General features: G+C 39.5%; 1 protein-coding gene across 2 annotated transcripts in view; it reads left to right on the top strand.

Annotated features, from left to right (window-relative positions):
* PDSS2 (decaprenyl diphosphate synthase subunit 2) overlaps nucleotides 1-4,203 on the top strand; it is a 235,226-nt gene extending 231,023 nt beyond the window's left edge. For both annotated transcript variants that reach the window (XM_040350191.1, XM_040350192.1), the window contains one exon: nucleotides 2,551-4,203. In XM_040350191.1, coding sequence (XP_040206125.1) covers nucleotides 2,551-2,709 — 159 coding nt within the window. In that variant the 3' untranslated portion in view covers nucleotides 2,710-4,203. The remainder of the gene's footprint in view (nucleotides 1-2,550) is intronic.
* Nucleotides 4,204-15,581: the final 11,378 nt, after the last annotated feature.

Below are 15,581 nucleotides of genomic sequence, written 5' to 3'. Positions count from 1 at the left end.
AGCCTCATATTTTATCTTTTTCTAAAAGTGGGGCTTATATTGTGTTTGCGTGCACTAAAATTAATTTTTATGTAAGATAGAGGATACACAGTTTCACAATTATTGTGTAACATAACTACTATCTTTTTGGTTATCTGCTTTCAGAAAATATTTAATGGGTTTGGGCTTATAAGTAATTTTCAGGACAAAAATGTGTGTTTAAAATATATGTAAAAAAAAAAAAAAGTCCCAGAAGCAAAATGGTTAACCACTTCAGCCCCGGACCATATTGCTGCTCAATGACCGGGCCACTTTTTGCTATTCGGCACTGCGTCGCTTTAACTGACAATTGCGCGGTCGTGCGACGTGGCTCCCAAGCAAAATGTATGTCCTTTTTTTCCCACAAATAGAGCGTTCTTTTGGTGGTATTTGATCACCTCTGCGGTTTTTCGTTTTTGCGCTATAAACAAAAATAGAGTGACAATTTAAAAAAAAAACATATTTTTTACTTTTTGCTATAGTAAATATCCCCCAAAAATATATAAAAAAACATTGTTTTTCCTCAGTTTAGGCCGATACGTATTCTTCTACATATTTTTAATTTAAAAAAAATCGCAATAATCGTTTGGTTTGCGCAAAAGTTATAGCGCTTACAAAATAGGGGATAGTTTTATGGCATGTTTATTAATATTTTTTTTTTACTAGTAATGGCGGCGATCAGCGATTTTTATCGGTACTGTGACATTATGGCGGACACTTTTGACAAATTTTTGGGACCATTGGCATTTTTATAGTGATCAGTGCTATAAAAATGCATTGATTTCTATTAAAATTACACTGGCAGGGAAGGGGCTAACACTAGGGGGCGAGGAAGGGGTTAAGTATGTTCCCTGGGTGTGTTTTAACTGAAGGGGGGTGGGACTGACTTGGGGAAATGACAAATCGCTGTTCATACATTGTATGAACAGGTGATAGGTCATTTCCCCCCCCCCCTGACAGGACCGGGAGCTGTGTGTTTACACACACAGCTCCCGGTTCTCGCTCTGTAACAAGCGATCGCGGGTGCCCGGCGGTGATCGTGCCCACCGGGCACACGTGCGGGGATCAGGGACGAGCGGGCGGCGCGCGCCCCTATTGGCTGAAAGGCGAGATGACGTATAGCTACGTGATCTCGCCCAGCCGTGCCAACCTGCCGCCGTATAACTGCGGCGGCTGGTCGGCAAGTAGTTAAAGAACCATTATACATTTGTATTTGTACACTTAGACTGAAAAAAATATATATATATTTCTACTCAAACTGTAAAGCCTCGTACACGATCAGATTATCTGACAAATTTTCATCCTTTTTTTGTTGCATGCTAGTCTCCTATCGAAAATGTAGAGGTTACTCAACATACTAAAACACTCATACAACAGAATACAATTTCAGAAGTGATGTAAAGTGTTGAATAGTTTTGTATGTATTCTTTTGTTTCTGAGCATGCGTAGTCTTGCTCTTACGATTTGTTTCGGACTAAAACTGTACTGATTAGACAAAAATCGGATGTTGTGTTCACATCCATCAAAAATGTTATAGCCTGCTCATTCAGTTTTTGTTGTCCGAAAATTTGTAATCAGCTGTCGAAAGCCCTGTACTAACGATCTGAAAATGAGCAGATCGTCGAACAGCATTTTTCTTCCGATTTTCTTATCGTTTGTACTGGCCTTAAGTGTGGAATATGTGAAATTGGTGTCATTATTGAAATGGTTAAATCACAGATGTGTTCATTTTTTTTTAGCCAGGGTATTAGCAGTGAAAGGGTTAAAATACATGATTTTATTGTTATCGGGGTGTTAGCTGTGAAAGAGTTAAAGCCTGAATTTGTTGTGGATTTGTCACCAGCCTGTAAGAAGCTCAGTTGGGTTCTGAGAACACAATAGCTTTTCCTACGGATCTAATTTACAACACTTGTAATCACCGCTCTTTGCAGGGTATTTTCACTGGGTAACAGAAATGGCATTAGGAGATTACATTTGAAAAGTCATGTTGAGCACTAATAATCGTTGTTGTGAAAGAAGAAACATAATATTGCGTGAGCATTTGCTAGATCCTGTGTTGAATTTGGTAGTATCTAGCATTTTCTTCCTACTGCATTGTGATAAAGGAAATCATGAATGATCTAGTATGAAACCTGTACGAGTAAAATTCTACATAATGGCATTAACAATCACTTACTGACCAGTTTTCACACTTCTGAATTTAGGATGCAGCTATTTTTGTGGATATTAGACTCTTTTTCAAAGAGCTGTCACTACAAATAGTAAGCACCCAGGAAACATAACGAGTGTAGCTTTTGCAGCAACCAACACTGAGCAGACCTTGACATCTTCCTCACTTAACCAAACAAAACACTGTCTGATGTTCATTCAACCTAAGGTGATCTCTTCAAGCAGTCTTGTGATTTAGTCGAGACTTTTTTTTTTTTTGCTAGGAACAATAGGGATGAGATAATTATCTTGTCATAGTAAAAAATATTGTATGCCATGTGACAACACAACCAGCTTTTCAGATGTAACTGTGCTTTCTTCCAGTTGCAGGAGGCAATCAAGGCTGGCAAAGGTGTGACTTCAGCTATTGACCTGTGCCGTTACCATGGAAACAAGGCTCTGGAGACCCTGCACTGCTTCCCTCCCTCAAAGGCCAGATCCGCCTTAGAGAACATTGTATATGCTGTGACCAGATTTTCATGATACTCTACGTAGCTGAATGTTGCAGCTCATTTTTATTATTATTTTTATTTTTTATTTTATTTTTTTTTATTTTGCCTGAATATCGTGGACTGTGAATTACGTTGCCATCAGGAGGTCCTAACTGCATTCTTCTTTTGGTTTGCCACATTACGCAATGAGTGTTGAAACTATTTTTTTCTTGTTTGAATAACTAAAGATAAAAATAGAAGAAGAGAGAAAAAAAAAGGTCAAATCGTTTTCTCTTGTCATGCCAGAAGCACACTTGAGGCTAAACAAGTAGAAATAATTAATGAGGTTTGCTGCTGTGACCTCAGCAAATGGCCAGGAAATAAGTCCTTATTGATTGGACATAGCCAGGGATGGCGCCAGTGTGGTGGCCTGTGGTTTTCCTGCTCCTGGGAGGACAGAAGGGGTGGGATTCTGCAGGTGTCAATAGGAAATCTCTTCTGTAAACTAAGTTCAGCATATCTATGCAGTGTGAGCCCACATCAAGGACACTCCTCATTACCATGAAATGAGAGACTGCTTCATTTAGGTGTGTGCTTAGACCTTGCTAGAATACTCTTCATTAAAGCACTGTTGTTTTATTTGTATTCTGTTGCAGATAAGAGTCCCACATTTGCAGTTTTCGACAATTTACATTTTATATCTGCAGGAATAATTATTGTGTGTTTTTATAAACATTAGTATTCTCTGACTGAAAGTTGCATTGACCTAGCAATGCATGTAACATGAATTTGTAATCTGTCTAATGTCTAAATCAAAATACAATCTGCCAATGATAAAACATGAGTAATTGTATTTAGGATCATTAAAACCTTACCTAGATATATTTTTAAAGAGATAGTAATCATAATTATAAAATTATGAGTAGATGTATGTGTGAACATATTTTTAGCCAGTCTGAAGTGTGCTGAGAAATGATATTAATTTAAATTAAAAAAAACTCCAGCAAAAAAAGAAAACCCAAGGAATCATTAGCATGCATTGCCAAAATAATCATGTTTCCTTTGTATTTTTGGTTTTTCAAAATTTTTACAATTGTTTGAATTATTTTCCTGGGTAAATGAGCCTAGAAATATCTGTTTTTATTTAATTTTCTTAAATACTATTTATTATACATTTATCTACACCAATCATATCATAATTGATAGATTGTATACTGTTCTCAAAATTAATATATGACTGATTATTGTTCTGTTTCGTTAGTTTTTTTTATATATATTTTGGGTCTCTAATTCTCCTGGGTGGTCTAAAGAAAAATAATAAAATGTAAATTGGATATGATCCCAGACAGAAAATGTATTGCACAGTCATTACATTGGAGAAAACAGTAATTTTTATTTTCCAGAGTAAAAATATATATTTGGTAGTGTGTCAAGCTGGTCTTGGGTTCATATGTATTGAATGTAGAAGAACGAGTGGATTTCCTCAGTATGCAAAATGTTTTCTTTTCTAACCTTAGTTTGTCAGATTAAACACCTCTGAAAACGCCATTGACAGAATATAAGGTAATCACATCGTGGAACCTGAGCCTGTCTCTGTTTTGTTCATCGGAGATGATTTTTGTGGTTTGCATGCATGCAACGTGAGAACATCGTTGACAAGAAGGCTGAGTTTACACAAATGATCTAGATTGAGACTCAGCTACCTTTCTTCCTTCTGTGGTGTAATTACAGCCCAATCCGGAGACAGCTAGCACAGCAAACAGATTTCATTACATCGCTCACTCAGACACTTGAAGTAAAGTTATTTCAGTTAAGTTCTCCTTTCCTCTCACCTAGCAGAAAGACATGTCACAAAGTTATCAGGGATTTAGCTTGTTGCTTTCAACGGGATAGGAAATCACTTTTTTTTTTTCTTTTGTTGTATGTAAGGACTGCTGAAAGTAGATGGCTATATAAAAGACAGTGGAGGTTGATTTACTAAAACTTGAAAGTCCAAAATCTGGTGCAGCTCTGCATCGAAACCAATCAGCTTCCAGGTTTTATTGTCAAAGAATATATGAACAAGCTGAAGTTAGAAACAGATTGGCTACCATGCACATCTGCACCAGATTCTGACTGCTCCAGCTTTAGTAAATCAACCCCTGTGTTTCATATGTGTTTTTTTTCTATTGTAAGCCATTATACACTAATTGTGGTGTTACAGACCATGGCAAAATAACACAATTGTTACCTAATAGGATGTTGGACCACCCATGGCACCCAAGACGGCCTAAATTGACCTGGGAGTCGAGAAATATAAGTCTTCGATGCTGGATAATGGAATCTGATACCACTCTGGGTCACAATCCTGCGCAATGTCCTTTTGTCTCTTTTCGTTCAGTTGACCATTTTGACCACGCTTATGCTTATCAGACAACATTTTCATGGAAACTGTATATGCCATCATAACCTATAATACTGTACCTCGCTACACCGCAAATAAATTGGCAACTTCAGTCATAGAGGCACCAGCTAAGCAGGCATCAACAATTTGCCCTCTTTGAAACTCTGTAAACTCTGACATGACTCTGTATTACTATCAGCGCATTACATATTCCTGACCCCTGCACTCTCTGCATTGTGTACTCCTGAACTCTACATTCTGTTACATACTATGAAGCCCTACAATACCCACTCCTGACCCCTGTATACTATGCAAGTCCTGAGCCCTTCATCCCAGTGCATTACGCACTCCTGTGCCCTGAACTCTGTGGGGCAGATCCACAAAGATCTGCCTATCTTTAGGCAGGCGTAGCGTATCTAAGATACACTACGCCGCTGTAGCTTACTTTTTCTTTTTGTGAATCCTCAAAGAATCCGCGCGGTAAGTTACGGCGGCGTAGTGTATCTATTGCGGCGTAAGGGCGCGCAATTTCAAATGGGAGTGATGGGGGCGTGTTCTATGCAAATACGTCGTGACCTGACGTAAACAACGTTTTCTTTGAACGTTGCATGCGCCGTCCTTAAAATATCCCAGGGTGCATTGCGACAAAGTACGCCGCAAGGACGTCATTGGATTCGACGTGAAAGTAAATTACGTCACATTCCTATTCACGTACGCAAACGACGCAAAAATTTTTAAATTATACGCGAGATCGATGGCCATACCTAACATTGAGTACGCCACCATATAGCAGCTTGAACTATACGCCGGAAAAAGCCAAAGGGAAACGACGTAAAAAAATGCGACGGCCGCTCGTACGTTCGTGGATCGTCGGAAATAGCTCATTTGCATACTCAGCGTGGAAACGCCACCTAGCGGCCACCGAAAAATTGCATTTAAGATCCGACGGCGTACTAAGGCGTACGCCTGTCGGATCTAACCCAGATGCCGTCGTATCTTGTTTTGTGGATACAAAACAAAGATACGACGCGGGAAATTTAAAATTACGCCGGCGTATCAATAGATACGCCGGCGTAATCCTTCTGTGGATCTGCCCCTGTGTGTCTATTCCACTATACAGTGTGTGATGTTCATATAGACTGCTGTCAAAGGGGGCTGATGGTGCCAGTGCTTTAAGGAGTTTTGGACATGCTGGTTGAAGAGGCCCTGTCAACACAGACCATGGTCAGTTAAATATCTATGGTGTTTAACTCTGAAACCTTCTCTTGCTGATTTTCAAGAGCTGCCATGAATGTCACCTGTAAAATTGAAAAGGGGAAAAAATTGCGCTAACAAATAGTGAATCAATTAAGTGAATAAATATGGAGGCAGCAATTGCGTGACCTAACACAAAATAATAGAAAAAAGGGGAAAAATTGCGCCAACCCAATACGTGCAATAAAGTCCTTATGTGTGTCCACAAAAAATTAATCAAATTATCAAGGAGAGAATCGCACAAAATACGTGCAAAAAATAAGTACAAATAAGTCCTTAATAGTGTACATATGCAACATTAGAGTCCGAAATGGTGAAATCCAGGACAAACGACACCCAGTGTGTAAATAATGATATAAACGTGATCCGCCACCACATGGACTGAGGCTTACCACAAGGCAACCAAATAACAGCGTTATTTATGGTTAACACCAGGATACTCCAGAGTATGAGGAACAGCTTTAAGTTGAACCCGGGATGTAAACAGACCACAATTCATAGGAATCCTTGGCGGGATATGCAAGATCTATTGTGTAGTACTCCTCCTCAAACCGTCTCTTATTGCCCAGTCGATAATAAACATGTAGGGAAGGAGACCGCACATAGGGTAGTAGGTACCAACAATTTTATTAAAAGTAGTTAAAACTACTTACAAGCGTAGAGCAAGTATAAGCATAAAAACAGATGCCGGCCGGCATATAGCAGAAGTCCTTCCTGAACGCGGTGACGTCACTGCACGCTGTCCCAGACGCGTTTCGTCACAAATTGACGTTTTCAATGGGAATAGACTCTGCAGTGAACCACCGCTTTATATAACCAGCCCTCGCTTTGACCGCCAGGAACCGGAAGTAACAGAGACACCATTTTGGAAGTGGGAAACTGTGTGGTATAACTGTATGCGAGACCTGAAAGTCCCTAAGGCTAAGACAGGGAGATAATTGTACTAACGAGACTCAAAATATTGTTACAGGCAAGAATTTACATGCATAATATCAAGTAATGAATCTCGATCTGTATAGGATAACGAAACCCAAAATAAAAAATATAAATTACAGTGTGTAATACATACAAAGGCATCCGTCCCCCTACAGATCGAAAACGGAACAGCATGCCCTTGAATAAATATAGAGTGAATGAGCATTACCTCATTACTGGTAACTATATAAATAAATTAATTTAAATTATATATACATATGTATAACAACATATAAAAATATATATAAAAAAGGTTGGAAACATAATCAAATCAACCCTCGTTTCCATAAAATTGAATTATAAACTCATATAAAAATTTACGTGAAAAATGTTTATGTGAAAATTCATTATAATGTAATAAATATATATAAAAAATATATATATATAAAAAACAATTGTGAGTAATTATATAAAATTTTACAGTGTAATAAATATATCAATATATATCCCAGTGTTGTATAAACTAACTAATGTGATAAAAAATTTCTTTAAAGGACAAAAAATCTTTTTAAATGACAAAAAAATCATTCCCATCCTGGTGAGATCAAGGTGAGGCTAAAACAGTATTATGCATGAATAATATAAAAATTAATATACAAAAGACACATATAAACCAATAGTGTATACCCTAGACTCCAACATAAATAAAGTTAGGCGTTATTTATAAACGCATTTACGTCGGTGTCTATGTTTAGACCATGGGGTGCATAGCTTTTAAGACGATGTATCCAGGCCATTTCGAGCCTGGATATCTCCCTTACCAGAGCACTTCCCCTCCAGTTTGGTTTGAATTTATCAATACCCAAGAATAATGTATTTCTTGGGTCTTTGTTGTGTTTTAAAAGATAGTGCTTGGACACCGAATGTTGTTCAAATCCATTAAGGATATTTGTGATATGTTCATTCAATCGAACACGTAGTTGTCGCTTGGTGCGGCCCACATATTGTAGGCCGCATGGACATTGTATTAAGTAGACCACTCCTGTGGTCTCACAGGTTATGAAGGGCTTGATGGAGTGCTCCTTCCTTGTGACAGTTGACTCAAACGTGGTCACACGTCTACTCCTACATGAATTGATTGAACAAACTCTACACCGTCTGCACTGATAAAAACCTGTTAACTGGTTAAAAAAAGAAGAATTCAAACCATTACGCGGGGGATTTATAATATTCGGTGCAATCCGGTTACGTAAGGAAGGTGCACCCCTAAAAACAACCCTTGGTTTATCTGGTAAAAGACCCTTAAGAACAGGGTCATTCTTTGCCAGATGCCAGTGCTTGCTTAAAAGCTGTTTGATACCTCCATGCTGGATAGAATAGTCAGTAATAAAAGGTACACAACCCTGAAATTGGTCACATTCAACCTGAGCTCGCTCCATCAAAAGCTCTTCCCTAGGGACTAAGCTGACAGTCTCCAGAGTCTCTTCCAAAGATTCTATATTGTAACCCTTTTCCAGGAACCGACTAGTCAGCACCTTGGCCTGTTCAGAGAACTCAAGAGGATCAGAACAGTTCCTGCGCAGCCTGAGGTACTGACTTTTTGGAACTGATTTAAGCCACTGGTTGTGATGGCAACTATTTAAAGGAATAAAAGAGTTGCGATCCGTCGCCTTAAAAAAGGTGGAGGTGCTAAACTCATTATTCCTAACGCCCACCTTGAGATCCAAATAGTGGACTTCAGTTTGGCTGGCTTCGAACTTCAATTCGATCCCTCTCTGATTGCGATTCAGGTTCAACACGAAGTCCTCCAATTTGGCAAGTGGGCCGTCCCATAGGAGGAGGATGTCATCAATATACCTTGCCCATAACATGAGCTCTGGCACATTGGCATCATAGACGACATCCTCCTCCCACTTGGCCATAAACAAATTGGCCAAGCTGGGGGCATATTTAGCCCCCATGGCGACGCCCGTTTCCTGTTTATAGAACTTTTCCTCGAACCAAAAATAGTTTGAAGAGGTAGCGAACCTTAAAAGTGACATAATAAACTCTATCTGTTTAACAGGGAGACCAGAGTCCCTAGACAAATAAAAGAGAACCGCCTGTAAGCCCAATTCATGGGGAATGATGCTATACAGAGAAGTCACATCTATCGTAACCAGCCACATGTCTTTTTTAGGGGAGAGACTGGCCAAAAGATTAATAATGTGCCTAGAGTCTTTTACATATGACGGTATCCTCTTGACCAGCGGCTGTAAGAAAAAATCCACATATCTGCCCACCCGGGACGTCACAGAGTCGATACCACTGACAATGGGACGCCCCGGGGGACAGACAGGATCCTTATGTAGTTTAGGCAAATAATAAATGGTTGGCGTGCGTGGTGCCAATGGGATTAAATATAACCTTTCTTTCGGGCTAACAATCCCCTCATAAAATCCTTTGGATACCAGGGCTTCCAATTCCCTTGTATATTTGTTTTTGGGATCTGACTGCATTATTGAATAAGTGTTGGAGTCACCCAATATATTATTCATTTCCCTTAAATAATCCAGTCTGTCCAACACCACAATCCCACCCCCCTTATCAGCAGGTCTAATGACCAATTCTTTATTCTGACATAATAGGTCTAGGCCTTCCTGCATGGTTTCATTCAGGCGAGCTTTCTTAACTTCCATTAGGTCCAGATCTCTCAACAAAACATCACGAAACACCTTGAGTGAGGGTGCCAATATCCCTGGGGGGTTGAATAGGGATGCATTGGACAGGCCTGAATGGGTATAAATGTTAGAAACTGCCGAGTTAGAAAAGGTATTAGTAGCCATATACCTCTTTATACTCAATTTCCTGATGAATTTATGGATATCCATATACGTATGGAATTTATCCAAACCCTTTGGGGGTGCAAACTTGAGCCCTTGGTCGAGAATGAGTTGTTCAGGTTCACTCAAAACCTTTGAGCTCAAGTTAAAAATACCCTGTCCTAATTTCACATTTTTGGCCGCTTTGGCAGCTCTAGTCCGCCTCCCCCCTCTGGTTCCTCTCCTCTTTCTCCCTGTCTTTTTGTGCCTTGAGGGGGTTTGTGAAAACCCCAACTCCCTTGATCGTTAGATGATCGGGGGACCATGGTGTTGGCTGAACTATTGTGATAATTAGAAATGCTAGGATATTGGGATAAGGGAGGGGCGGGATCATAACCCCAATAGTCATCTGGACCCTCTCCATCCCTGAGTGGAAAAAATGAATTCTGGACTGGAACATTATACTCCCAACCTGACGCACCCGATGATTGGTATGCGGAGGGGGAATGCGAGCCCCAGTCAGCCAATTGGTTAAATCTCCAACTGTCCGAATGGTCAACAAAAGATCCCCTACCTCTTGGGGGATTGTGGCTCCACCCTCTACCACGAGGATTGTGTCCTCTAGGTCTAAACTGGGTGCCTTGATAAGCAGGGCCAAAACTCTGATTGTAGGGTGTGCCGGAGGGCATCATAGGGCGGCCTTGGAGCTGTTGTACAGTACCGCCTCTAGAGGCATTAGGGACTCTCCTAGGGGATTGGTAGAGAGAACCACCTCTCCCTCTATTATTGGTAGAAATTTTCTTAGTATTAGAGGCCTTTTGGGGGATTTGTGAATAACCCACAGCACCTCCAAAAGCCTGTGGGGCGGTAGTGTCCATCTCATTTGATGCTGATTTGGCTACCTCCTCCAAGAGTTTCTTCTGCCAATTGAAGACTATCTCATTTTGATAGTCCCCAAGGTCCCTATTATATTTTTTCTTTTTCTTAACTCTCTGCTCTTTATCCTCTTTCTCGAGGATCTTGAGGAGAGCCTGGGACTTCTCCCTATACTCCTCACCAGTAGAGAGAGGGCCAAGTTTCTCCTTGATAGCCTTGACCTCATCTAATACCAATAATTTACTGGTCTTCCTGGTGACCAAAAATCTGAGGAATGTCACCCCTGCTTGGTTAAAATATTTATACCACTCCTCTAGGTCAATGTCGCCCTTTTGGGGGGCCACATCCTATCGAAGGCTACGTGGAACCATCTGTAACTTGATATAGGTCTCTAAGTAAGCAATGTCCCATTTGGTGTGGTTTTCAGATATCAAGAGGTTTTTCAATCTGGTAAAGATACCACTAAGGTCACCCTCATCCTCTTTAAATGTCTCAAAACCCCCATCCAATTTAACCATATTCTTAGCCCGGAACTCAAAAATATCCATATCAGGAGATGTAGTAAGCAGCAATAATATTAAAGTGAAAATGAAAAGGGGAAAAAATTGCGCTAACAAATAGTGAATCAATTAAGTGAATAAATATGGAGGCAGCAATTGCGTGACCTAACACAAAATAATAGAAAAAAGGGGAAAAATTGCGCCAACCCAATACGTGCAATAAAGTCCTTATGTGTGTCCACAAAAAATTAATCAAATTATCAAGGAGAGAATCGCACAAAATACGTGCAAAAAATAAGTACAAATAAGTCCTTAATAGTGTACATATGCAACATTAGAGTCCGAAATGGTGAAATCCAGGACAAACGACACCCAGTGTGTAAATAATGATATAAACGTGATCCGCCACCACATGGACTGAGGCTTACCACAAGGCAACCAAATAACAGCGTTATTTATGGTTAACACCAGGATACTCCAGAGTATGAGGAACAGCTTTAAGTTGAACCCGGGATGTAAACAGACCACAATTCATAGGAATCCTTGGCGGGATATGCGAGATCTATTGTGTAGTACTCCTCCTCAAACCGTCTCTTATTGCCCAGTCGATAATAAACATGTAGGGAAGGAGACCGCACATAGGGTAGTAGGTACCAACAATTTTATTAAAAGTAATTAAAACTACTTACAAGCGTAGAGCAAGTATAAGCATAAAAACAGATGCCGGCCGGCATATAGCAGAAGTCCTTCCTGAACGCGGTGACGTCACTGCACGCTGTCCCAGACGCGTTTCGTCACAAATTGACGTTTTCAATGGGAATAGACTCTGCAGTGAACCACCGCTTTATATAACCAGCCCTCGCTTTGACCGCCAGGAACCGGAAGTAACAGAGACACCATTTTGGAAGTGGGAAACTGTGTGGTATAACTGTATGCGAGACCTGAAAGTCCCTAAGGCTAAGACAGGGAGATAATTGTACTAACGAGACTCAAAATATTGCTACAGGCAAGAATTTACATGCATAATATCAAGTAATGAATCTCGATCTGTATAGGATAACGAAACCCAAAATAAAAAATATAAATTACAGTGTGTAATACATACAAAGGCATCCGTCCCCCTACAGATCGAAAACGGAACAGCATGCCCTTGAATAAATATAGAGTGAATGAGCATTACCTCATTACTGGTAACTATATAAATAAATTAATTTAAATTATATATACATATGTATAACAACATATAAAAATATATATAAAAAAGGGAAGGGAAGGGAAGAGCTTTTGATGGAGCGAGCAAGCTCAGGTTGAATGTGACCAATTTCAGGGTTGTGTACCTTTTATTACTGACTATTCTATCCAGCATGGAGGTATCAAACAGCTTTTAAGCAAGCACTGGCATCTGGCGAAGAATGACCCTGTTCTTAAGGGTCTTTTACCAGATAAACCAAGGGTTGTTTTTAGGGGTGCACCTTCCTTACGTAACCGGATTGCACCGAATATTATAAATCCCCCGCGTAATGGTTCGAATTCTTCTTTTTTTAACCAGTTAACAGGTTTTTATCAGTGCAGACGGTGTAGAGTTTGTTCAATCAATTCATGTAGGAGTAGACGTGTGACCACGTTTGAGTCAACTGTCACAAGGAAGGAGCACTCCATCAAGCCCTTCATAACCTGTGAGACCACAGGAGTGGTCTACTTAATACAATGTCCATGCGGCCTACAATATGTGGGCCGCACCAAGCGACAACTACGTGTTCGATTGAATGAACATATCACAAATATCCTTAATGGATTTGAACAACATTCGGTGTCCAAGCACTATCTTTTAAAACACAACAAAGACCCAAGAAATACATTATTCTTGGGTATTGATAAATTCAAACCAAACTGGAGGGGAAGTGCTCCGGTAAGGGAGATATCCAGGCTCGAAATGGCCTGGATACATCGTCTTAAAAGCTATGCACCCCATGGTCTAAACATAGACACCGACGTAAATGCGTTTATAAATAACGCCTAACTTTATTTATGTTGGAGTCTAGGGTATACACTATTGGTTTATATGTGTCTTTTGTATATTAATTTTTATATTATTCATGCATAATACTGTTTTAGCCTCACCTTGATCTCACCAGGATGGGAATGATTTTTTGTCATTTAAAAAGATTTTTTGTCCTTTAAAGAAATTTTTTATCACATTAGTTAGTTTATACAACACTGGGATATATATTGATATATTTATTACACTGTAAAATGTTATATAATTACTCACAATTGTTTTTTATATATATATATATTTTTTATATATATTTATTACATTATAATGAATTTTCACATAAACATTTTTCACGTAAATTTTTATATGAGTTTATAATTCAATTTTATGGAAACGAGGGTTGATTTGATTATGTTTCCAACCTTTTTTATATATATTTTTATATGTTGTTATACATATGTATATATAATTTAAATTAATTTATATAGTTACCAGTAATGAGGTAATGCTCATTCACTCTATATTTATTCAAGGGCATGCTGTTCCGTTTTTGATCTGTAGGGGGACGGATGCCTTTGTATGTATTACACACTGTAATTTATATTTTTTATTTTGGGTTTCGTTATCCTATACAGATCGAGATTCATTACTTGATATTATGCATGTAAATTCTTGCCTGTAGCAATATTTTGAGTCTCGTTAGTACAATTATCTCCCTGTCTTAGCCTTAGGGACTTTCAGGTCTCGCATACAGTTATACCACACAGTTTCCCACTTCCAAAATGGTGTCTCTGTTACTTCCGGTTCCTGGCGGTCAAAGCGAGGGCTGGTTATATAAAGCGGTGGTTCACTGCAGAGTCTATTCCCATTGAAAACGTCAATTTGTGACGAAACGCGTCTGGGACAGCGTGCAGTGACGTCACCGCGTTCAGGAAGGACTTCTGCTATATGCCGGCCGGCATCTGTTTTTATGCTTATACTTGCTCTACGCTTGTAAGTAGTTTTAATTACTTTTAATAAAATTGTTGGTACCTACTACCCTATGTGCGGTCTCCTTCCCTACATGTTTATTATCGACTGGGCAATAAGAGACGGTTTGAGGAGGAGTACTACACAATAGATCTCGCATATCCCGCCAAGGATTCCTATGAATTGTGGTCTGTTTACATCCCGGGTTCAACTTAAAGCTGTTCCTCATACTCTGGAGTATCCTGGTGTTAACCATAAATAACGCTGTTATTTGGTTGCCTTGTGGTAAGCCTCAGTCCATGTGGTGGCGGATCACGTTTATATCATTATTTACACACTGGGTGTCGTTTGTCCTGGATTTCACCATTTCGGACTCTAATGTTGCATATGTACACTATTAAGGACTTATTTGTACTTATTTTTTGCACGTATTTTGTGCGATTCTCTCCTTGATAATTTGATTAATTTTTTGTGGACACACATAAGGACTTTATTGCACGTATTGGGTTGGCGCAATTTTTCCCCTTTTTTCACCTGTAAAATTGTTCACAAGCAGCAGCACCAGCCCGGAATCAAGAATTTACTCCAGTGTTCTTAATACGGTACTTTTCCCTGTCATATCCAAGTATTTAATGCAGTTACATTCTTGTGTTTCTTTCTGTAGCCACTAAGTACCAGGGCACGTGTAACAGACCCCCTCATTGCCCTTGGCACTGTAGTCCATTTGAAGGATCGGCCTTCACTGCTATCTCTTGCACACAAATGGGGGGGGAGGTAATTCTGTATATGCAATCACTGGCAGAACTTGTGTGTATGGGGTTTCTTAAGAAGTTTTTTATATGTCTGTTGAGGACCACCTGAACATGGTACACTAGCTTCCCTTTTTCTCCTCCCCTGCTAATTCTGACACAGACATGCTGGAATTCTCTGGTTCAGTAAAAACGAATTCTGTGTATCCATTATCAGATGTGGATACTATGCTCTTTCTGAAGAAATAAATTTTTCAGATTGATTTGAGTCTGCAACAATTATACCCAAATAGGAGAAGCCGTTTTGTCACTATTGCAGGGGTCCTTCCTACTTTTCATTTAGTGGAATACACTGCTCTTGCTCCAATTTACTCTTCTATCACTGGCTTTGATTGTTCTACACCAAATCATATCACAAAGTCTTTGCTTTATTCGGTGACTTCATTCCGAAATTTGGAAACACAATATTTTCATTGTATCT

Source organism: Rana temporaria, chromosome 4, assembly GCF_905171775.1.
Source record: "Rana temporaria chromosome 4, aRanTem1.1, whole genome shotgun sequence".
NCBI lineage: Eukaryota > Metazoa > Chordata > Amphibia > Anura > Ranidae > Rana > Rana temporaria.
Note: the sequence above shows the minus strand (reverse complement) of the source record. Positions and strands in the feature narration are given on the sequence as shown.